The sequence below is a fragment of the Pholcus phalangioides genome, unplaced genomic scaffold (genome assembly GCF_987345545.1).
Source record: "Pholcus phalangioides strain wild (caught in Gottingen) unplaced genomic scaffold, Ppha-v1.0 ptg000005l_1, whole genome shotgun sequence".
Taxonomy (NCBI): domain Eukaryota; kingdom Metazoa; phylum Arthropoda; class Arachnida; order Araneae; family Pholcidae; genus Pholcus; species Pholcus phalangioides.
The window spans coordinates 11,032,956-11,058,101 of NW_028301598.1; the positions used below are offsets into that span (position 1 = coordinate 11,032,956).

The window sequence follows — 25,146 nt, forward strand, 5'->3', positions numbered from 1 at the left end:
AGTCACTGTTTCCACACGACTTCCAAAGTCCAGTTTTGAAGTGGTCGTCTTCTGAGTAGTAGACCCGAATGAGGCTGATTCACATTAGCCCAGAGGTGGTCGAGGTGTGTAGGAGACCATATCATCACATTTCAAGAGGCACTGTCAAGAAGTGGCACAACATCGGAACCAAGAAAAGAATCTGGTCGTACAGGTGACTAAGTCCATAGGTGAAACGATCGGACGTCCGCGCAGAGAGTGCCGAGGGGTTAGGATTGCAGGTGGTTGGGAATCAGGCTGCGATGAGGCAGACGTTGAGAACAGCCATAGTCGACCCATCCATTGTACGTGGTTGGCGACACCCCCTAGACTAGGAGCAGAAACTCTAGGTGTAAAGACCTTTCCGTCATCACCTAGCTAGCATTAGATGAGCTAAGTCACCACTCATATATGTGAAGCTACTATTAAAAAGAAATTCGGACCTGCCGAGACATAAATGCAAATTTGGAAAAAAAAACATCACAGGATAGTTTTCAAGCCTAAGGCTAGATGAAGTTTCGTTACATTTAATCTGATTAGTGAAAAACTAGCACCACTGTGCTACAACATCGGAGAACTGGACTCGTAGAACGAGTGAGGTGAAAAGGAATGTGTACGTTTGACAAACACAACAATCTGTATTTATAGTAATCATGAAACACATACTTTGGTCCACTTGGACCACGGAAACACTTCGTCACAACGAGAAAACTATTACGTCACAACGTACACTTCGACATAATTTACGTATTGTTTCAGAATATTAGTGTAAACAATAATTTATCGTTTGGCAACATGTCAGGTGAACTGGCCAGGTTCACCTAACACGACCAATGACAACAGGAAAAGTTTACTAGCGGAGGTCTGCGGCCATCCACCAGCAAACGAAATACTTAAGTTAACATAAAATTTAGAGCAAAACAACCTCCAATGAGACTAGATATCTCTCCCGGGAGACACCAACAGATTAAGGAATCAAAAGGTAAGTCATCCCCTTGACATAAATTAAGGAAACATGACCCGGAAGACGTCATGTTACAACCCCCTCCCCCCCCTTCGGGAGAATCTCTCCGAATTTGGGGCGTGGTAGCCCGGTCGATACGATGCTCGCCTAAAGTACCAAAAAGTGTTTAGAGGTGTCGCGAGTTCGATACCCGGTTCGTCCTTGTCAGAAAACTTTCCTGACACGGATACAACAAAAAACGGCGACTTGACCTCAGCAAAAAATTGCTACCACAGGGAGTCCCCCATCGAGGAGTTAGCGCACCAACCTCTCGATGAGTATAAAAACAAGCCTGCCGTTTGGAATCTGCAATAAATTGTAGGTCCCGATCTAATTAGCCCTCGTGTGCAGAAAATGACCGTGGTGCGACAAAAATGATCAATGATCAAATGAATCTCCGAATTTTTGGATTCCAAAAGTTGGCACGTCTGAGTTTGCCTGTATGCTCAGTTTTCATTATTGAACGTTGAGGCGAAATTTGTTGGGGACCATGGAAAAACTCATTTTTGTTAGCTTTTGGTTTAAATTGTTTTGTCTTTCGAATGAATGAGCTAGACTCCAACACTCAAAAAGCTGATGTTCTCCCAATTTTTATAGCAGGTCGACTATATTAAATTGAAAAAATTTAGGCTATTAGTGTATAGGGAAGATGCATAATGCGAAAAATAAACAGGGTCAGATTTCTTTTTTTGCAAATTTCTGGTGGTAAATTTTTATCAACCAAAAAAATTCCTCTTTTCTTCCCTCCCTTTTTCTCAAGTGGGATTCTCCTCAAAAGAAATCCTAATGGATGTCCACGATAGTGCAATGGTGGTCGGCTGAAATGTCACCAAATTAGTCGGGGTGAAATTTTGCTTTGGGTATGTGACAGGCACTCAAATATATTTGTTATAGTTTAGAATCTTTTTTTATAGCAATAAATGCTCATGGTACATAGATCGAGGTTTTATTTCTTTCCACAGAGGCTCTGAAGAAATACAATGAAATCAACAAGACATTCCCTAACATAATTCTGTTCTACAGAGATGGTGTGGGTGATGGACAGATTCGTTACGTTCAAGAATATGAACTCAAGCAATTTGAGAAGACGATATCACAAAAATTGGGTGCTCAAAGGTAGTTATTCTTGTCTGAATAATTCTGGTTTTCCCTCAGATTTGGGGGAAAAAAAATTATATTTAAACTTCTCAGTTATTATTTGTTATCAGACAGGGAAGTACTGTCTGTGGAATAAAAAAAAATAATCATAGTTGATCCAAGTTTTTTCTATAATCTTGACAGGTCCAAATTGTTTGGATAATCTTGGTTCTCTATTATAAACCACAACCAGCTGTCACATTCTCATGGCTGCCGAATTTTCCCAAACTTTTCCTTTCTTTTCCAGGAGGCTAATTTCTATTCAGAAAAATCTTATTTTCAAATGTGATTAAAAATCACATTTGATATTACTTGGAGGGTTGGAGAATTTATTCCCGAGGACTTTAGGTGCTTAGACAAGACATCTGCAGTTTGTTGTTTTTTTAAAGCAGGGTATTGCGAGTGATGACAGCTTTCTTAAGCATTCGCGGTTTCCACCAGAGGATATTTTCCTGTGAGGGTTGCCTGCTTAATGTCTGACGCTTTTTTATGCAATTAAAATAGGTCTATCTATACATTGTCCTAGATTTGTGTTGATCAGTCCTACCTGACTTTAAATCAAATTGGAGAAAACTTTAGCCAAATTAATGTTGTTAAATGTGGATTCCAAAACAACTTATATATCAACACACAACAAGCACAGGTTCATTGCATGAAGCAATGGAATTTTCTTTGGCGAAAGGAAAAACCTTTAAAATGTGCAAGTAGATGATGATGTAATTGGCCAGCAGTATAATCTATTTTACGCAACCACATCATTCTGGCACTTCAGCATCAGTATGTGAATAGCAAGGCTGGGTGACTAGAAAATCAGTTTTGGCACCTAAAATTTTATATGCATCATTGTTAAAATAAAGTACACGTACGAGACAATTTTTTTTTTTTGATTTCGTAATGATTCGTCTTCCAACATAAGAACAGGCCATTAAGTCCCAGAAAAGTGAAAAAAAAGAAAAAATTACCCATGACTGTTTTTCTTGTGGAAAAACATGCTTTACTCTGGACGAATTCGGTTGGTACCTAAATTCTTTGACTTGTCCAGCCCTGGTGGACAGCACAACTTTTATCAAGATGAACATTGCAACACCAGCAAAGCAGCTGCTGAAAAGCCATTTTGACAATAACATGACAACACCTGGCCACCATGTTCATCGGACAGGTGAATGCTACTATAACCCTTGTAACTTTTGGCTTTGGGAATATCCCTAAATGTTATGTGCAGTGGTCGGATTTTAAACTGGTGAATTGAAAGCACATCCACATCATTACCTTGGCATAAGCCTACTCTGATTTGTTGTTAGCAAGCACTTTTGTTCTTTCACCTCAGTCAGAATGCAATGGACAACATATTTAACATTTCTTGTGTAAGTTGTTTAAATGACTTCATTTTTGTGATGTTTGCATGAATTACGAAATTGTGCCATGCCAATTGCATTATAATTTTGCCTTGACTGGCTGTTATATCCATTCTGCGAGGAAATTTAGTTTTTTTCTTCACATTACAAATTTTCAAGTCGTTCTGACCAGTGGTTTTTATTTTAGTGTTTTGGAATCAGAACTTTAGTTATGATCACCCTGTGTATTGTAAATCACAATACACACACAATACATATTGCTAATTAAATTGCATTAATTATACTTCATTGAACACATAATTGCTTAGTTTTATCAGTTTTTGCAAAATAGTCCTAATTAAGCATATTGAAAGAGTAACTGGGGGGGGGGGGAACATCTTTTATATAGTTAATAACAAAATAATTCTCAAACACAAAATATTTCCTTGAGTTAAGCTATAAAATAACTAAATTGCAAAAGTTGGCTTTTATTAAAATATAAGAAGTATTTATAGATTAATTAATATAGGAATTGTGTTAATTACATTAATAAACATTTTATTTTAATTAGAAGTTTGAATGGTTTTTCAAAAAATTTTTAATGTTAATGTTATTAAAACCAAAAACACAGGGTTTTTTTTTGGGTGTTTTTTTTTTTACCAACCCTGTCTACTAGTAGAGAAAGCTTTCAAAGAAACCCGTAAACACTGAGAATTTAACATGGAATTTTAACACATAATAAATCTAAAATACAATTGAATTAGGCACATTTATATATTTACTAATAAAAATATATAAATTCTGTTCGGATTGATTTTCCAATTCGGAAAACTTGGCTCTTTCAATAATATATTCTGATTGAATTAGCAAATGAGATTCTGGAGTTTTATGTTCTGATTCTCTAATCATAGAAATATTTGCGAAGCATTGTCCTGGTGGAATGATTTTCTTTTATATCTCTGATTGTTGACAACTCTGTTCTACTGTCATTTATCTGCCACATATTATCACACCTGAATGTCAGATTTCTGTTTGTGAAACTTAACTGTGTGCTTGTGTGTGTGTCCAGCATTTGACATGTTTTGCACTCAGTAGGGTGCCATATATCCTCTATATTGTGTGGATTTGAAATGTAATTTATACATATTTGTGTTGTGGGTCTATGTTGGTCTGATTGTTGTGGCAAATTTTTTTTTTCCGAAGTGATAGTTGACTCAAGGTTGGAAAACCTTAAAAAAATCGTATTTAGCCTATTACCACTGCGTAATCGCGGGTTGCAAGACTGGATTTTTGCCGAGGGCATGGAGACCCGTTCCCCCCGCCCTTTCCCCAAGATCGAAAATAAAAAAAATATAAATATTTTTACAGAAAATTTAAATATTAAAAAAAATATATTCATATGCACTGTTAATTTGAATTTTTTTTTCAGAGTTAGTGACGCAAAATTTCGTTGAAAGAAATTCTTGTGCCTCTCCAAAGGATTATTCTGCATACACACCTTTGATTTTAGCAATGTGCGGTGGTGACAACCGCATAGCTGATAAATGACAGAACTGGATATTCGGTGTAGAGTTTTTAGATTGTCTCCTCAATAATGATCTCTGAAAAAATTTTACAACTTGACCGGCCGTTCCAAACATTTCCATTTAAAAAAAAAAAAAAAAAATGCTTTTGCAATCTTGGAGCGAAACAAATAAAGAATGCAGGTACATAGTCGTGAAAGTATATTTAACCTGCAGGGGAAAAAACTCTGAAACTAAAAAATTTGTTATACAACCCCTCATTCAGGGACTCAACTGGAAACCTTGTCATCTATTCTTCAGCAACCTGCGAATTATATCAATACAATACAGTACTATGATCATGCAGCTGAGGATGGTTTGCAATGGTCTTTCAGCTTTAAAGCTCAAATATGAATCTGTTTTTGTTTTCAAAAAAAGAAAAAAGTCACCACTGCAAGCAGCAGAAACTACTATAGTCCATTGTCATTACTTAAAATCCAGATGTTTTTTTATTCCGCGAGTAAAAGAGCGTGTCTGCCATTACAAATGTATGATTTAGCAACTTTGTTGAACGATGAGTGTTAAATCTCCAATGTCGCCAAATGTGTAAAATCGCTGGGGTAATGAACATATTGTAAGTTATTTTGCTCTCCCAAAATGAACTTTGTCATTTCCCACCCCTGTTAATTCCAGGTCTTAGATTCCGTGTAATCCCAATTTCCAGAGATTGAAATTTTTTAATAGCACCTCGTGAGGGGAGAACGAGAAACTCTACGCTTCAGGCTACACAATCGATATGCTTATCCCTGTGTGAGGGCCTTAACTTGAGAATTTGTTTTACATGAATGATCATTATATTTTCTAATTATCTTGATATACTTATATCTTATGACGCACATTAGTAGGCTTGCTGATGCAAATTGCATTAGTGAGGGGACAGAATGTGCAAAATTTAATCTGCTAATTGTATTGAAGCTCTTTTTCGAAAGAGTAATATGTTAGCAGTACAATCGAATCAGTGAGAAGAATAAGTACTTGTTCGGAATTCTCAATTTGAGATGATAAGTTTCGAAACAGGTATACTGTTGTTCTACTAATTCAAGTTTAAAACATACCTAGAACCAGGGTAACGCTGGATAAAAAAAAAAAATTCATTTTGTGAAAATGGGGGGGGGGGAAGTTGTAGCAAAATGCTGCAATGCTAATGTAGTGATTGGTGGTTGGATGTCTACTCGTTTCTTCGTACTTACTCATGCCTCCTGTACGTATTTTTGTAAAAGTGGCTACTACTACTTTTGCATTTTGCAAAAAATTCGACCATAGCTTAAACCCTGCCTAGAACAAATGAAGTCTGGTATAGTACTGCTCTTACACTGTTTAAATCTATATTTATTGAACTGATTCGTAAAAAAAGGTAACACAGAAATGTGGGATTCGGACTTGTACTTTTCTACTCAGATTCAATTATAGCATGTTGAATTCTTCTCAGTTTAACTCCGTTAAAACTTGAGCCTGGATGTAGCAGGATTCCTAGCAACCTGGAAAGTCGAGGGAATTTTGCAATTTTGGACAGTGCATTGATTTTGTTGGAAACCCTGCAGATCATTTTGTGCATATGAAAGTAGTTATACTATTGCGACTATTTTAAAAAATGATGCGACGTTTTTTTCTTAAGCCCAAGATATGCTTTCATTGTGGTGAACAAGAGGATCAACACTCGTTTCTTCGCACCTCGTGGACCGCAGAGATTTGAAAATCCTTCACCAGGAACTTGTGTTGACAAAGTAGTCACTCGATATGACAGGTGAGTATTTTAGTTTTACACCATGTGAAGAGTTGCACAATGTCTGTGGCTGTAATCGAGACTGGTTTTGATGATTATTTACGTAAATTGTGAGAGGGGTATCTGAGCGATTGTATGGGTAAATATGTCTAAGGGGCCGTTCAAGTATTACGTCATCAATAGGGGGGTTTCAGATTTGCTGACTTTCGATGACGAGGGGGGGGGTTTGGATAATGCTTACATCAACCACCCTTTATGAAAATATGAGTTGGATTCAGAGGGGCAGAGCTGATGACAATTTTGCTGGCAAGGGGGGGAGAGGGGGGTCAGTGTTTTGCTGACGATGGGGTCAAAAATGGCTAAAAATTTGCTTACGTAATACTTGAATGGGGCCCCTAAGCTAATGTCAAATGTGGAGGATAATGTTTGATCTCGTTCTTGAAAATTTTACATACTGCCGCTGTGGTGGTCGAGTGGTTATAGAGCCGGACTCGTGATGCGAGGATCCGGGTTCGAACCCCACAGTGGTGGTCGGCTGAAATTGGTTTTCTGTGGTTCCCAACTTCAAGGCGCAAATGCGAGCCGATCTCCCCGTTAAAGTCTCGCCACAGAGAGCAACAGTCCTACAACGATAAATCATTCAACCATAACACTTCACTCATAATTAGTAAAACTGGGGGCAAATGACAGCACTACACATAACAAGCATTACACAGAAACAAACTATACGTCAGGTTGCACTACACGTACACGCACATTCCCGCATTTAGATTCGTTGGGGGGTTCCGTGGGGGGGTGCATGTGTGGTGTAGCAGTTGTTAGCCCGTTCGGGTTTGAGGCCGTTCTCGTAAGTACGTAAGCGAATGCCGTTCAATGATTTCAAATTGCGTTGTGTATATTTAAAGTATAATAACCCAGGCAAAGTTTACACAAAGTAGTCATACACGAGATGCTGGAAGTTAATTAGTTTATTTACACTCTAGTTAATTGAATTAATGCAACTTGTATTTTTCATGCCATATCATCATCCTTATTAAAAATTATTAATACATATTCCATTCAAGGATACTTAACAAAATCTTCGGTTGGCCCCCAAAACAATTAGGTTCTTGGCCCTGAACATTATATGACCCGTGATTTTCCATTACATCTCAGTTCGCCCCCAAAACAATTAATTACTAGTACTTACACTATATGTCACATATGGGAGAGAGAATATAATCCATGCATCACTCACCAGGTGAGACCCTTCTCCAGTCTTTAGCTTTAGCCCCTTAGACACTCATCGCAGCCAAGAAACGATTCCTCTGATTACAACTCTCGTCTTCACAAGTCATCTCTTTTCAGACTAGTTTCGGTACTGCATTTCTAACTCTCCAATTCTCAATTCTCCCGTATCCAGATTTTCTCATCCCTTTAAGATTTCATTTCGGACGTCCCCCGTCCCTTGGAAAACTCCACCCATTTAATTTGATTTGATATTTTACCCATCATCTCTAAGTTTCTATTCGTTTCTTGAAGGTTTATTCATAAGATTGGCCACTGCCGATCCAACCCTAATTTCTTTGTCCAAGCGGCTCTCCCTTCAGGACCCCGAGAACCCCAACGGCCATGGCCTAACCTTTAACCTACATCGAAGCTTCCCATGACTAACACTCGGCATTTTAGATCCTCTGTTATACTTTAATTGCACCCCCCTAATAAAGGGATTCTACTTCTACTTAAATGGCCGTCATCTATTCTCAATCTTGAAATTTGTCTATTCATTCGTTGGTCCCCTTTATTTTCTACGATTCCCGCTTTCTCTCCAAGAAAACACTCCTCGGACGATCCCTTTTGCCTAGGGCACCCCTGAAGTACAACCGACCAGATGCGTTGTGACGGTAACTAAAAGATTCCCTAATGAATGGCGATTGCCCCATCTATTTACATCGGTCTGTGATTGTATTTCTTTTAATTGGGACTATGTTCCCACCGCTTGGACAAAGCTTCTTCCATCGACATGACGCCGCTTACTTTAAACCCTCAAGAAACATGTCTACCATCCATAAACAACCATTCTTATTTACGTTCCTATTGTTCAATTATTTGTTTGCTGTACTATAGTATATCGGTTACTGTCGCCTGCTATCGGTGCCTGACCTACAGTTCTAAATAGTTAAATCCAAAAATCAAATTTAATTACTCCAAACTATCAATTTAAATATATCTGAAAATAATAATTTTAAATATTCCCTCTATTCTCTATTCCTATTTAACTAGCACGAGCTAGTTAACACAGTAGTAGGTAGGGGCTCGGGGATCCATGATGTTCTTAAGTCAGCCACCTCGTTGGGCAATTTGCCTGTTGTGGCGTTGTATTTGTATTTGTATTTACTTTTGCATATATTGTTGAACAATTCTATTTCATTGATTTTTATATATATAACTAGCTATAATACCCGGCGCAGCCCGGGTTTTCTTCAATGAGGCTGTTTGTATCACGTGATACCTCAGTCTTTCTTAAGGGACATGCAAACAGTGTCAAGTTAACCAATATGGCGATTTCGTGCGCGACTTCATGAAATAAACAAATCTAGATTTAAAAAAACATGCAAACAAATATTTTTTCCTTTTTTTAGGGGCACTAGGTATTTTGATCCCCCCTCCCGAACTTCAAGTTATTTATTTCTGCCCTTTTCTGCTTCCAAAAATGCTTAAAGCTGTGGAATTTCTTTGATGTGCACTTTACGGACCCATAATTGATTTTAAAACAACCTAAACTATATCAATTTATGCAGTTGAATATTGAAAGACAATACGGAGACATTAATTTTCATGCTTGAGAGGATATAAATAAAAAGTTGAAATCAATGTTATTACCTGGATATCCAACTCAAAAGTAGGTCCGGCTAATTACTTCATATTTAATCTCCTGGGCTTCGTATATCTCTAAGCGAACTCAATATTTCAAAAATCAAGACTTCTATACAATTTTTTAAATTATTGATGTGACAGAAAACATCAACTTTTTGCATTTCTACATTAAAATCGGCAATTTTAACACTGATTTGTATGGGGATTACCCTTTTCCTCACCCTCAAAATGATGCTGATGATTATGACATCATTCAAAAAACCTCATTACTGTGAGTATTGAAAATGTGGCACACCATTATAAAGGCATAAATATTATGCATATACTGACAGCGTTGAAAAAAATGACAAACCATTGTGAAGGCATATGCATGTCTTAAACGCATTGCTAGGAAACCACGGTAACCAAAGTAAACGTTCGGAAAGTGATTGTTAAGGCCCAAAAACCATTGTTGCCCTATGGTTTTTTGCCCATTTGGGGCATTTGCCCTGCTCTGACGAAATTTTAAAGTAGCCTATCGTTCAAGTCAGGTCCCATTTGGTATATATGTAAACTTTGGTGATGATCGATCTAAAATTGTGGATTTGTATAGAGAACATACACACACACACACACACACACACACAGAAAATCAATTTTATATATATAGATTACGCAGCTGCCAAATCTTCTGAATTTCTTTCCCATTCCCAAAAAGTCTCTCTCAAATTGAGATGGTGATTGATAAGTTCCTACTTTTAGGGAGGTGATGACTACTCCAAACTTACCAACTCTCAGAATGTCAATAAGAGAATAATAATTCTCTCAATTTTAAGTAAAATTTTGGATTTAACGGAAAAATTGTTAACATTAACTGCACATATCTCATTTTGCCTTAAATTTTAAAATTCTTCCAGATTTTTCTGTGATGAACGTCAAGTTTTGGTATATTCTGCTTTAGTGGGTGAGCATGTAGTTACACCCCACCTCCTTTCATTTCGGTCCTTTCACACCATAATTGCCAGCACTGTCCTCCGCCGTGCATATAATTTTTTTGGTTTGGCGGTGGATCTGGATTTGGCTTTATGTTAAGATTACAATTGCCATTGGTTGCGGTAACTGTGGTGGGTCTATGGGAGCTCTATGCAGTTGCTGTTGTGTGCTAACCATGTGATATAAAGCTACTGCTACATATATACAATTGCATTGAAAATGAAATATGAAGCCATTCCAGGTTAGGTGCGGATCCAGGGAGGTGTAATTTATTGTGTATAGGTTCATTGGATCGTCCTGTATTTTACAAGACATTCCCCCTCCCCCTTTATTTGCTGTGCTTTGGAGGGACTGTCACCCTTCTTCCTCCCACTGGGTCGGCATCTTTTCTAGATAGCATGGAAATTGAAAATGAAATAGATTGATTTCATATGAAAAGTTGCTTTTTCAAGACGAAGATGCAAATGTCTTGTGTTATTATATTCTACTCGGGGCTATGCAGGAGCTGTCGAGGGGATTGGTGTTTTTGTCCTTAAAATATGTACACGTTAGCGTATACATTTATACAAGTTATACATTGTTAGCATAGCACCAAAATACAAAGAAATGTTATATTTTGGCAAGGAAAAGACAATTTGACAAGCCTCTAGCATCTGTTTAGCATTTTTGACAGTGTAATCATGGGGATTGTCTATGTCCTGTTTAGTCCACCTGCCTTGTTTTTTGACTAGATGGTAATTTTTTGTTCTATTTATTTCATTTTAGTAATGGCCAGTAACTTGTCTTACTTTTTTTGCAAAAAAAATGCCTACTGAGTGAATTGGCAGTTGTGTGCATGCGTTATATCATGCTCAATAATCACATTCCGTTTAGAGAAACAAAAACTTTCATATTTGTCTGCAGCTCCATTTGCATTGCAGATAATAAAAACGCTGGTGTCTTTCACTTAGAAATTAGAAAAAATTGCAAAGGATTAAGGGGGAAAATGGGCATGAAACCTACCAAAGATAATGATGTATATCCAGGGGTCTGCCCAGCCAAAATTTGGATCCATTTTCTGGACGTTTCTTAAAATTCCGGATCTGACAAAGGGCCGTTTACAGAATATACAAATTAATAAAATCATAAATTTGCTATTCTTTGTTTTTTGCGATGAATTAGATTATTTCACTTCCCGTAAAATTACTTATTTTTCACAAAATTAGACCTTATAAAAAAAGTCTGGACTTCTCTTATCTTCTCCCTGAGATCTTTTACTTCCCCCACGTGGGGAAAAGTTGCTAAAGTTTGTATTAATCAAACCGATTCTCATTCAACCACAATCTAGCACATGTGGGCTTCTGTATGGTTTTTCTATGGAATTGGCATCCCCGAGAAAATCTCAAAGTTGGCAACTATGAAATTAATTTAAAAAACCTATACCAGAGGTCTTCAACCTTTTTCTTGTTGTGAGCATTGCCTTATCCATCAAAAGAGCATCCTCTTCAGCATGTTTGACACACAAATGCATGAAATTGATTATTTCCATCGTAGAACTCAATTTGTACGAGGAATTGTAACATTGGCAGGGGTGGGAACACTGCGCCAAAACTAATATCTTGCGCCATCCTGCTCCAATAGCGTATTTTCACATTTTTCTGCTCCAAATAGCGAATTTTGCTTCAGTATGCCCGGAATTTCGGTAAGGACGCGAAAAATTTTTTGTTCCTGCTAGCCACGAAACGGTTCTTTACGAGAAGACTCTTACTTAATAGAATAGAATATACACTGCTGGCCACCCAAATTGCAACACCAAGAAAGACAAGAGATATCGCAACAATATTTATTTTGTAGATAACATGTTGACCAAGCATCAAATGATTAAATTTATAGACTTCTGTGAAGTGTGGTTCCTGCCAAAATCAGTAGCCAGAGTAGCCACCATTGTTGGAGATCACCGCTGCCACACGCCTCGGCATTGATTCAAAGAGACTTTGGATGTGTTCTTGGGGTACAGCAGACCAAGCAGCTTCCACGCGTTGCCAAAGTTGATCTGGTGTGGCAGCTGGGGATGTAATCTGGGTCAATCGTTGAGCAACCATGGACCACATGTTTTCTATCGGTGAAAGATCCGGAGAGCGAGCTGGCCAGGGAAGCAATTCAATCTGGCGATTGACGAAGAACCTTTGGACAATGCGTGCCACGTGTGGTCGTGCATTATCCTGTTGAAATATGGCTGTGGGCAAGCCCTGAAGGTAAGGAAGGACAACTGGCTCCAACACCTCGGAGATGTAGCGCTGGCTTTTTAAAGTACCGGCAATGCGTACTAGAGGAGTGCGAGAGTGATATCCAATACCGCCCCCATACCATAATACCCGGTACAGGACCAGTGTGGCGGTGCATAACGCAGCTGTTCAGCATCCTCTCTCCACTGTGTCTCCAGACTCGAATCCGACCATCGTGGTGTTGCAGACAGAAGCGTGACTCGTCAGTAAAGACAATTTCATTCCATTGTGCCGTCCACATCCTTCTTTCATCGCACCATTGGCGGCAGAGACGTCTGTGGTTCTGCGTCAAGGGTAGACGAAGCAATGGACGTCTTGCGGACAGACCACTCTGCTGTAAACGGCGTCGAATGGTACGCGCAGACACTGGATGATGCGGTACAGACTGAATGTGCTGTGCTATGGTTCGTGATGTGGCTGAGCGATCCGTCACTGCCATATGCACAATACGCCTGTCATCACTTGAAGTGGTGCACTGAGGTGGATGCGATCGAACACATCGGTCCGTCGTACCCTGCTGCATCCAACGATCACATATCCGCATTACAGTTGTTTGGTTTCGTCCAACATGACTACCGATTTCCCTGAAAGATAATCCACAATCTCGGTAGGCCACTATCCTTCCTCTGTCGAACTCGGATACTTGATCAAAAGATGATCGATGTTTTCTATGAGGCATAATTGATCGTTCTTTTGAAAAAACCACAAGAAAAACACAATTGCCCTACTTCAAATCGTCAATCTCCAAGCCTTAAATAGCGCTTTGAAGTGGTGCCACAGGCGCGCGTGATGTGCGTCTGCGCTGAAATTCTAATCATTTGCATATCTCACCTCCGTTAATGCATGTTGTAAATTTCATATTATTTGCATGCTTCCTTCAGGGTGTTGCATTTACGGTGGCCAGCAGTGTACTTAAACTATCGGCCCCTGATCAGGCTTTGCATCACGAAACCCCGATATTGTCCGTGATCGTGGAACTGAAGATTGTTTGCAATGCCTTTCAGCTTTACATAGCTGCCAAGTCTCCCGAATTTTTCGGGAATCTCCCGAATTTTAGCTTCATCTCCCGACCTCCCGAAAAGTTCTTAAATCTCCCGAATTTTTACAAAAATTGTAATAATCCCTAATTGTCCCTAAAAATTTCCTACTTCATTGAAAAAAATCCCTAATTGTCCCTAAAAATTTCTACTTCATTGAAAAAAATCCCTAAGAATTTTCTTGGGAGGGAAAAGGCTTTTGCTTTTATTCTTTTTCCCTTTTGAAATGACGTCACGCGTAGTAAGTGGAGAATAGTGGGAATTTCTTCTTTTTATGAAAGTTTTGCAGTGTGAACCCTCCAATGGCAACAAGAAAAGTTATTTGTCTTATCGTGCAGGGAAATAGCTTAGCAGCCAATAGTCCTGGATAATAATTGAACGTTATAGTGACGCGCATATGGGAAACCTTCCTCTTTGTTGTTGAAGTCACGTACATGCAGTAACGAAACATGGATACTGATAAGCCGAAAAAGTATTTAATTAATTTTAAAAATACTTATTCCAATGAATTTCCTTTCGTCAACCGTTCCAAAAAAGGGACGACTTTTGCTTTTTGTACAGTTTGTGTTACAGATATCAACATCGGTCATGGTGGAAAGAATGACATCATCGTCCATGTGAAATCAAAAAAACATCAAGCAAGTGCCAAGAAAAGTCAGTGTTCTTTAAAAATTGACTCTTTTTTTCCTTCATCTTCCGATGATTTTGGGGTCGTTCGCGCAGAATGTTTGTTCACATTATTTTTGATTGAACACAATTTGCCGGTCAGCTGCGCCGATCACGTAGGACCATTACTGAAGAAAATGTTTCCGGATTCCGAAACTGCAAAAAAGTATGGATGTGCTCGCACAAAAGCAACAGCTATAATTCGCGTGATTTCTGAAGAAGAACAATCTTCATTAATTGCGGTTTTACGCCAGAAACCGTTTGCTATTGCTACCGATGGTAGTAACAAGGATGACAAACTATATCCCGTTGTTGTGACGTATTTCGATGATAAAACTTTGCAAATTCAAAGTGATTTATTGTGTGCTCCTGTTTTGAACGGTGATGCTACAGGGACAAACATTGGCAATCTTGTTGTTGACAGTTTGGTGTCCAGGGGAATTCCAATAAAAAATTGTATTGCCCTAGGTTGTGACAATGCAAATGTGATGATTGGGCGTCGCAAAGGTGTTGCGTCAGTTTTAACTGATCATCACAGTGAAATTTTTGTAATGGGTTGTGTGAGCCATCTCACTGATCTGGCTGCTGGACGAGGAATGGCCTCTTTGCCCGTAAATGTAGATGAAATTTTAGTTGATGTTTATTACTATTTAAAACGGAGTGCAAAGAGAGTGAGCAAATTTGAGCAGTTCCAGGAACTTCATGGAACAGAAATGAGAAAAATCCTCAAACATGTCGAAACCAGGTGGTTATCCATGGGTCGATGTTTGAATAGATTGATTGAACAGTGGGACCCACTGTTGAGTTTTTTTACTGAAGATATTTCAAATACTTGCAGGAAAAGAACAGACACAAACTTAGATTCTTATAGAATTCCAAAAGTTCGAAAATCATCAGAAACGACCGAGATCACAAATACAGGTTTAAATTTCAATAAAATTCCTGAAGTTTCCAAAACAGCCTCGAGTAAAAATTTCAAGGGGAAGGAGCGAACAGGTATAAAATCAAAACACAATGAACAAAAAATTGATACACCCAGAAATCAAAAAGAGCGTGTCTTTGAATTTCTTTTATCAGATCTGAATAAGGCATTCTGTTTGTTCTTGAAAAATATCATACCTGTATTGGAAAGGTTTTGCTCTATTTCACAGTCACAGTATCCTTTGATACATGTTTTACGACAAATAATTATAGATCTTTTTAAGGAGCTGCTCTCGAAATTTGTGAAAGCAAATGTTGTAAAAGAAAATAAATTTCCACTGCTTGTGGATTACCATAATCCTGAAAACCAAAAAAAAGATCTTGAGATTGTCATTGGCAGTCTAACTTCAAACTTAGTTTCGTCTTTGCCAGATAGAGATAGAGCATTTTTCTTTTTGAATGTAAGAAAATATTTTGTTTCTATTTTGGATTACATTCATCACACTTTCCCTCTTAATTCAGACGTTTTGGTCAATGCTGAAGTTGCAAATCCAGCAACTATTTCATATTCTGACTTTTCAAAGGTCAAGTATTTTGTTGAAAAGTTTCCTGTCATTTCATTTAAGAAAGAAGATGAAACTATGGAAAAGGTCTTGGATAATTTAGTCACAGTTCTGTGAATTGCAGATGGAAGATTTGGCTGACTTGTTAAATAACAAAAAACGAGTTGATGTTCAATGGACACGGATTGGCAACATCACAAATGCAATCGGGGAAAAAAAATATGAAAGACTATCCAAAGTGATGCTGTCCATACTTGTAATTCCTCATTCCAATGCTGAATGTGAGAGAATTTTCAGTCAGGTTAGAAAAATAAAAACTGACTTTAGATCATCTCTTTCTAATGAGAACCTGGAAAGCTTACTTGTAGCTAAACATTGTCTGAAAACGAAGTGCTTTCAAAAAGATTTCACTAATGAATTTCTGAAGAAAGCTAAGTCTGCTACACATGCACAACTTCACTTTTAAGTCATACCTTTGCATTGTATTTTTATTTTCCTGTAAATTTTTTCGATCCAAGTATTTTTTATAAAAAATTTTCTTGTTAAAAGTCCTTTGACTTTTTTTTTTTTTAAAAAGAAAGCATTCCCACTTCTGAGTAATAAATTTACATTAAAGTACTTTTTCTGAAGAGGCTGTATTTAGTTTAACCACGTGTTTTAAAATAAATTTTTGATATTCTTTCTGTAAATGCTGCTTTAGATCGCCATTGAAATTTTGGCATCCACTTTCATTTGTTTTTTATGTAGGGATTTTGTTTTCAAGGGTTTAACTTACATGTGGGGAAAATCCCTATTTTATTTGACTTCAATTTTTGAGTAGGGATTTTATTCCCTACAGTTTAACTTTTATAGGTGGAAAATCCCTATGTTATTTGAAAAATCCCTATCTTATTTAAAAAATCCCTATTGTATTTATTTAGGGGTGGTTTTAGTAGAAAATACGGGTTCGCGCGAAAATCTCCCTAATTTTCATTTTCAAAAGTTGGCAGCTATGGCTTTAGAGTGCAAATTCGAGTGTTTCCGTTTAAAAAAAAAAGTCGTCACTGGAAACAGCAGAAATTACTGTAGTCGATTGCCATTGTGTTAAATCCCGATGTTTCGTGAAAAAAATTTTCATTCCGGGAGTAAATAGCGCATGTCCGCCGAATTACGAATGTTGGTTTAGAAACTTCGCCGAATAACGGGCGTTAAATCACCAATGTTGCCGAATGATGAGCATCAAATCGTCAATATCGCCGAATAACGAGCGTTAAATCGCCAATTTTGTCGAATAACTAGCGTTAAATTGTCAATATCGCCAAATAACGGGTGTCAGATCGCCAATCTCACCAGATAATGAGTGCTGAATCGCCAAACATAGAGTTGATTCTTCCGAAATTCTCTCCCATTTTGCAACAATTTATTTCCAAGTATAAAAAAATTAAAAACTTTTTTAGCTCATTTGAAGTGCTGCTGTTCAAGGCAGCAAATAGTGCCCTCAGTAAGCAAAAATCATCTTAAATAGACGGGTGCAAAAAATTTTATGACAGCCGCTCTTTCAAACAAGGTGTCGAAAGCCTAAAACACCAAAAACAAAAATCGATCTGACGAAAAGATGTTTGATAACAAAAGACAGTGCAGTTTTATTTTGAAAAGGGTTGAGGGTTAACGAAAATATTCTTGTTAATTTCACTGCTCCGAATAATATTTTTTGTTGCTCCGAAATGGACTTAGTCACTTCCCACCCCTGCATTGGTCAAGTGCTCACGGGCATTGAGTACTCTGGGTGCTTTAGGGAACACTGGGGCTTGCGAGCAATGGGTTGAAAATACCTGTTCTATGCAATGTTTATAATTCTCATTAATTAGGATTTGCAAAACAACATACTAGTTCATGTGTGAATGAGCAGTGGAATCGTCGGAAATCAGGAAACTTTCCTATTCTCACTTGAATTGTTGGTTTGCTTAGCTCCAAGGTGTGAGGGAAAATCAAAACTACAAAAATGATAAAATGTCGAAACTCATGAGAACATTGTAAAAATTTCTGAACATGTCAATGCACTGGGGAATTTTAAAAATTGAGTTGTGAGGAAACCCAGTACAAGTTAATGTCAACGTAAGCAGGAATTAGCTTTATTGTGTCGTTGCAGAGATTTCAGGGGTGGGAACTCTGCGCCAATTGCGCCGCACTGCGCCAAAACTAATATCTTGCGCCATCCTGCTCCAATAGCGTATTTTCACATTTTTCTGCGCTAAATAGCGAATTTCGCTTCAGTATGCCCGGAATTTCGGAAAGGACGCCAAAAGTTTTTTTGTTCCTGCTAGCCACGAAACGTTTCTTTACGAAAAGAGCGTGTTTTACAAATACAAATACAACGCCACAACAGGCAAATTGCCCAACGAGGTGGCTGACTTAAGAACATCATGGATCCCCGAGCCCCTACCTACTACTGCTACACCCCACATGCCCCCCCCCCCCCCCCGCGGAACCCCCCAACGAATCGGTAAATGCAGAAATGTGCGTGTACGTGTAGTGCAACCTAACGTATAGTTTGTTTCTGTGTAATGCTTGTTATGTGTAGTGCTGTCATCTGCCCCCAAGTTTTACTAACTATGAGTGAAGTGTTATGGTTGAATGATTTACCGTTGTAGGACTGTTGCTCTCTGTGGCGAGACTTTTTAACGGGGAGATCGGCTCGCATTTGCGCCTTGAAGTTGGGAAACCACAGAAAACCAACTTCAGCCGGCCACCACTGTGGGGTTCGAACCCGGATCCTCGCATCACGAGTCCGGCACTATAACCACTCGACCACCACAGCGGCAAAATGGCACCAACCTGGCGTTGACGAAAACCTGGCCCGTAAATTCTTTTTTTTCTTATTTTTCGACATTTCTTGTCTTCTTCAAGGAGAAAGATGATGTTCCGGCTTGAACATGAGTTTGAACATTTTAATCGGAGAAATCCCCACCTTGCCGGCCCGAAGGGCGGACAGCACCACTGTACACTCGTACAACACCAATTGGCTAACTTGAAGCCGTCAAGGAAGCACTGCACACGGACCACATGCGAGTTACACACACACCAAGCTGTACAACACTATACTTAAACTATCGGCCCCTGATCGGGCTTTCCATTGCGAAATCCCGATATTGTCCGTGATTGTGGAACTGAAGATGGTTTGCAGTGCCTTTCAGCTTCAAAGTGCAAATTCGAGTGTTTCCGTTTAAAAAAAAGTCGTCACTGGAAGCAGCAGAAATTACTGTAGTCGATTGTCATTGTGTTAAATCCCGATGTTTCGTGAAAAAAATTGTCATTCCGGGAGTAAAAAGCGCATGTCAGCCGAATTACGAATGTTAGTTTAGAAACTTTGGCGAATAACGAGTGTTAAATCGCCAATGTTGCCGAATAACGAGCGCTAAATCGACAATGTTGCCGAATAACGAGCGCTAAATACAAATACAACGCCACAACAGGCAAAATGCCCAACGAGGTGGCTGATAAAAAGATGCCCATAAAAATATGGTTGTCATATGTTTCAAAAATACAGCAACCCAATTAAAAATGCAATTAACACAAATTATAAACAATATATACACATGATAAAATATTATACAATGCCCATAAAGAATACTTATGGTTGTCTTATTCTAAGAATGGATAGCTTCTCGATTTACCCCAACATGTTTATCGTATTTCTTTTTAAACGTGTCAATTGTGTTACAATTTACTACCTCCGGGGGTAAGCTATTCCATTTATTAACAACCCTATTGGAGAAAAATTCCCTGCGACACCATAACCTTGCATTGTCCCTCACCAATCGATACTGGTGTCCCCTTGTAAAAGCAGTCGATTGGCGGTGTACTAAAAGTTCATGGTCCATCCTATCCATCCCATTGAAAATTTTGAACACTTCGATCATATCTCCTCGACACCTGCGTTCATCCAATGTAAACATATTCAAAAAATGAAGTCTCTCTTCATAACTCAAGCCCCGTGTGCCAATAAGGACACACGTAGCTCTTCTCTGCACCCCTTCAACCAAGTCTATGTCCCTCTGTAGGTATGGTCTCCAAAACCTTACAGCATACTCCAGTCCAGGACGAACTAAGCCTCGAAAAAGCGGAAGAATGACTTTAGGAGAACGCGAAGAGACCTTTTTGAAAATGAGACCAAGCATTCTATTCGCTTTTTTGACAACCGCTGAACAATGTTCAGAAAACTTAAGTCGCTCGTCAATGAGAATTCCCAAATCGGTGACTCTAGTTGCATCCGGGATAGTGACACCATTCAACTCGTAAGAGAACCGTGGGTTGTTCGAACCAAAATGAGCGACCATGCACTTATCTACGCTAAACGTCATGCTCCATTCATTTGCCCATGCTGCAATCTTGTTTAAGTTGGTCTGGAGCAACTCCCTATCGCTTTCATTCCCGATTACCCCCATTAGCTTCACATCATCTGCGAATTTGCTAGTAATTCCATCGATACCCTGATCGAGTTTATCGATAAAAAGTGAAAAAAGTATGGGGCCAAGGACACTTCCCTGAGGAACTCCACTTGTGACGTCTGTCCAACCAGAGAATTCCCCGTTCACCATAACTCGTTGCGACCTATCTCTTAACCACGATTCTATCCAATTCAGCAAGTTGCCCCCTATTCCAATCTCGTGTAAACGCTTCAAGAGTTTGCCATGTTGGACCCGATCGAATGCCTTCTGGAAATCAAGGTAAACAACGTCGACATTTTTGCTCTCACCCAAAGCCTTAGTCACGTAATCATAGAAGCAAAGGAGGTTAGTTACACATGACTTCCCCTTCCTGAACCCATGCTGATTATCCGACAATACATTATTCTCGTCTATCCACTTCACAAACTGCCTTTTGATGATAATTTCCAAAATTTTCGAGAGGGAGCTCGTCAAACTCACTGGACGATAATTAGACACCACTTCTCTACTACCCTTCTTAAATATCGGAACAACGTTAGCCAGTTTCCAATCTCTCGGGACGATACCCTCAGCAACACTACTCCTGTATATCTGTGCGACTGGCCCCAACAATTCATTAGCACCTTCCCTGAGAACCCTGGGATAGATATCATCTGATCCTGGTGCTTTGCTTGCACATACATTTCTTAGAAGATTTAGGACCTCCACGTCTTCTACTTGAATATCGTTGAGGGTTTTATTACCCCATGCAACACCCGTATATCGAATATCATTATCTCCATTAAAAACCGACGTGAAAAAGTCATTGAAAGCACTACACATGCCTACATTGCTCTCTACCCTAGAGCCTCCTATCGAGAGGGGGCCAACTGTTCCCTTACATCCATTATTGACGTATCGAAAAAATGATTTTGGGTCAGAGCCAATGTTATCTGCCAACCTAGATTCAACTTCCTTTTTACTATCCCTTATCGCTTTCTTCAACAGCCTTCTTTTATCAGTAAACAATGATAGGTCACCTCGTCCACTTTTATACTCTCTGAATGCTCTTTTCTTTTCAAGATAAAGGTTCCGCACGCTATCCGTGAACCATAGAGGGTGCGATGTACAAACACGCTTTTTTCGAACAAAGGGTATGACGTCGTGCAAAACAGAGGACAGCTTCGTACTAAATTCTTCCCATTGACTTACCACCCCTACTGATTCCAACCGGTCTTTGAAAACTTCCGCTAACCTTCTTCGCAAAACATCAAAGTTAGTTCTCCGAAAACAAGGAACCAGTCTTTTGTTATCAACCTCACCCGAGGAAAAGTTACAGTGAAATCTGACGATACGATGATCACTGGAAGAAAACTCTTCCCCCACCGAAACATGTTCAACTAGATCCTCAGAACTAGTAAGAACTAAATCCAAAATAGCAGTACCCCTAGTGGCTTCTGATACATGCTGATACAAAAAATTTTCGAGCACCAACTTAAGAAAGTCTCTTTCATACTGATTTCCAGATGAAAGGTTCTCCCAATCAATACCCGGGTAATTGAAATCCCCTAGTATGAAAACCCTCTTTCGCTTACACATGTAGGAAATTTCATCATGCATTTTGGCGATATAGTTTTGATCCCTATTCGGTGGATTGTAACAAACCCCAACAATAAGCTTATGACGTCTTTTGTTCTCAAGTTCAACCCATATGGTTTCAATATCACTTCTCTGCACGTTACACTCTCTAGCCTTCAAACAAGATTTCACGTATATCAACACTCCACCCCCTTTCCTATCAGATCTATTTTTCAAAAAAGTATCGTATCCTGAGATGTGTAAGAAAGATTCATCCCCATCGTTTGCCCAAGATTCTGTAATGGCTATAAGATCCAAGTCCTCCACAACTATCATAGTTTCTAAAAAATCTTTCTTATTACCCAAGCTCCTGGCATTTATTAACACACATTTTAATTTGCCCGGTGGTTTGTTGTCAATCGAGAAGCCATCCAAGTCAGAGGTGGGTAATTCCCCGTCAGTACTGTTGTGATTATCATTAACTAACCCGCATTCCCGACTACGTGGTCTGGGAGTAAAAAACCTGACCTAAGACTATCGTAAACCTCCCAGACCCCTCTCTTATTTAGATGGATCCCATCCGAACGAAGCCACCTATCGGTAAATGCGGGAAGCTCCAAGAACGTGACCCCAAGTGAGGAGCAAATGTCCTTCAGGCCTATATTGAATTGGTGGATCCTACTCCTATATCCCCTACTACCCCTTGGCAGCACTGGAATCACTGCCACATCTGAACCCCCCTCCCTAGCGGATAATAGTAAATCCCGGTATTCTGACAGAGACTCACTAATATTCGCTCCTACCTGATTTGTTCCCACCCACAGAATCACCCGCAAGGGATTATTGTGTATTTATTACTTTTATTGGTGGTGAAATGCCTATAAAATTCCTTAGTAGAGAGGAAGCAATATTATACTAATTTCAGAGCTTCTCTCTGATCCGGAGTCTAATGCATCTGATGATGCCCCAGATAAAGAAAATAAAACAAAGCTTACTGCATGGATTATGACGAAAATGATGCTGATGCCCAATGCCTGAATCTTCTCAACAATTCCATATGGTTCGGGAGAAAAAACCACAACCCAGATTTCAAGGAAGAAGTGGGACCAGCTCAGGAAATTCTACCAATGCCGGATACATAGCCAAACTTTGTTCTTATTCTTTTTTTCAGTGTCACTGATGGGAAATTTAGCATTTCAAACAAATTTATATGCCACTCAAGAATGAAAATTTACACTGCCATCTCATTGAAAGAGATGTACCAGCTATCAATATGCTTATGTTTGTCATTTTGGCCTACAAAATCGGTGGATAGGGAATTTTTTTTTTTTTAATTTTGCTTTTCCTGCATTACACCCTAGGGAAGCTTTTAGTGTTCTGGGTGGGCGGTGTCCGCTCTGTGCGACCACCTGTTTGCTGGATTTTGATGAAAATGAAAGAATAGTTGCAAAATAAATTTATACGAGGTATATGTATCAAGTTTATGAAGTTAGTTCGGCCAAAATTTTTTTTTTTTTTATTTAGTGCCCCTCAAAGGGTTAAGCAAAAATGGGGGGGGGGAAAGCTTTAGCAAAATGCTAATGATTGATAGTTGGATGTCTACTCGTTTTGTACCTCCTGTACACATTTTTGAGAAAGTGGCTACTATTACTTTCGCGAACCTGGCGAAAAAACAACGAAAATGAAATGCGAACGAGAAAAATAAATATAAGTCGATCGAAAATACACACCGAAAATTTAAAATAAATGAGAGCTATATAATAAAAAAAAAAACACTTATCTCACAATCCAACGTGCGCTAAAAAAAAAAAGAAAATCACCGCAGAATATGACCCAAAAATAAACACGCTATGTAAAACTCACGAGAACGAAGGGGGGAAAAAAAAAATCGCCAATGGTGCGGAATAACGAGCGTTAGATCGCCAATCTCGCCAGATAATGAGTGCTGAATCGCCAAACATCGAGTTGATACTTCCGAAATTTTCTCCCATTTTGCAACAATTTCTTTCCAAGTATAAAAAAATTAAAAACTTATAAAAAATTTTTTAGCTCATTTGAAGTGCTGCTGTTCAAGGTAGCAAATAGTGCCCTCAGTAAGCAAAAATCATCTTAAATAGACGGGTGCAAAAAATTTTATGACAGCCGCTGTTTCAAACAAGGTGTCAAAAGCCTAAAACACCAAAAACAAAAATCAAGCTGATGAAGAGATGTTTCATAGCAAAAGACAGTGCAGTTTTATTTTGAAAAGGGTTGAGGGTTAACGAAAATATTCTTGTTAATTTCACTGCTCCAATTTATAAATATCTGCTCCGAATCCCACATTTTGCTGCTCCAAAATTGCTCCAAATCCAGAATTTGCTGCTCCAAAACTGCTCCGAATCCTGAATTTTGCTGCTCCAAAGCTGCTCCGAAATGGACTTAGTCACTTCCCACCCCTGGGATTTCTCTATTTAGTATTGTATCAACCGTGAGAATGGTCTGTGTGTTTTTCTCTGGTAATTCAAGATGGGACTTAATGTTATTTCGCATTGGACAATTCTGTTTTTTTCTGAAAAAGGCCAAATGTGAAGGCTTGATTACTGATGAGTAGCGGAACTTTCCTTAGGTGCCCACCTGTTTAGTAAATTTATAGTTTACAAAAACTTTTTTCCAGGCCCTAGAGCCCCTGACAATCTATATATATAAAATTGATTTTCTGTGTGTGTATGTTCTCTATACAAATCTACAATTTTAGATCGATCGTCGCCAAATTTTGCATATATACCAAATGGGACCCGACTTGAACGATAGGCTACTTTAAAATTTCGTCAGCCCAGGGCAAATGCCCCAAATGGGCAAAAAACTGTCCGGCAACAATGGTTTTTGGGCCTCAACAATCACTTTCCGAATGTTTACTTTGGTTACCGTGGTTCCCTAGCAATGCGTTTCAGACGTGTATATGCCTTTACAACGGTTTGTCACTTCTTTCATCCTGTTAGTATATGTATAATAGTTTATGCCTTTATAATGGTTTGCCACATTTTCAATCCTCCCAGTAATGAGGCTTTTTGAATAGACGTCATAATCATCATCAGCATCGCTTTGAGAGTCAGGAAAAGGGTGATCC

The 25,146-nt window shown here is 38.8% G+C and overlaps 1 protein-coding gene across 1 annotated transcript in view; it reads left to right on the top strand.

Annotated features, from left to right (window-relative positions):
* Positions 1 to 25,146, top strand: part of aub (piwi like RNA-mediated gene silencing protein aubergine) — a 78,152-nt gene that overhangs the window by 43,324 nt on the left and 9,682 nt on the right. The window contains exons 15-16 of the mRNA XM_089232313.1: positions 1,984 to 2,137; positions 6,670 to 6,798. Of these exons, the coding sequence (XP_089088439.1) occupies positions 1,984 to 2,137; positions 6,670 to 6,798 (283 nt within the window). The remainder of the gene's footprint in view (positions 1 to 1,983; positions 2,138 to 6,669; positions 6,799 to 25,146) is intronic.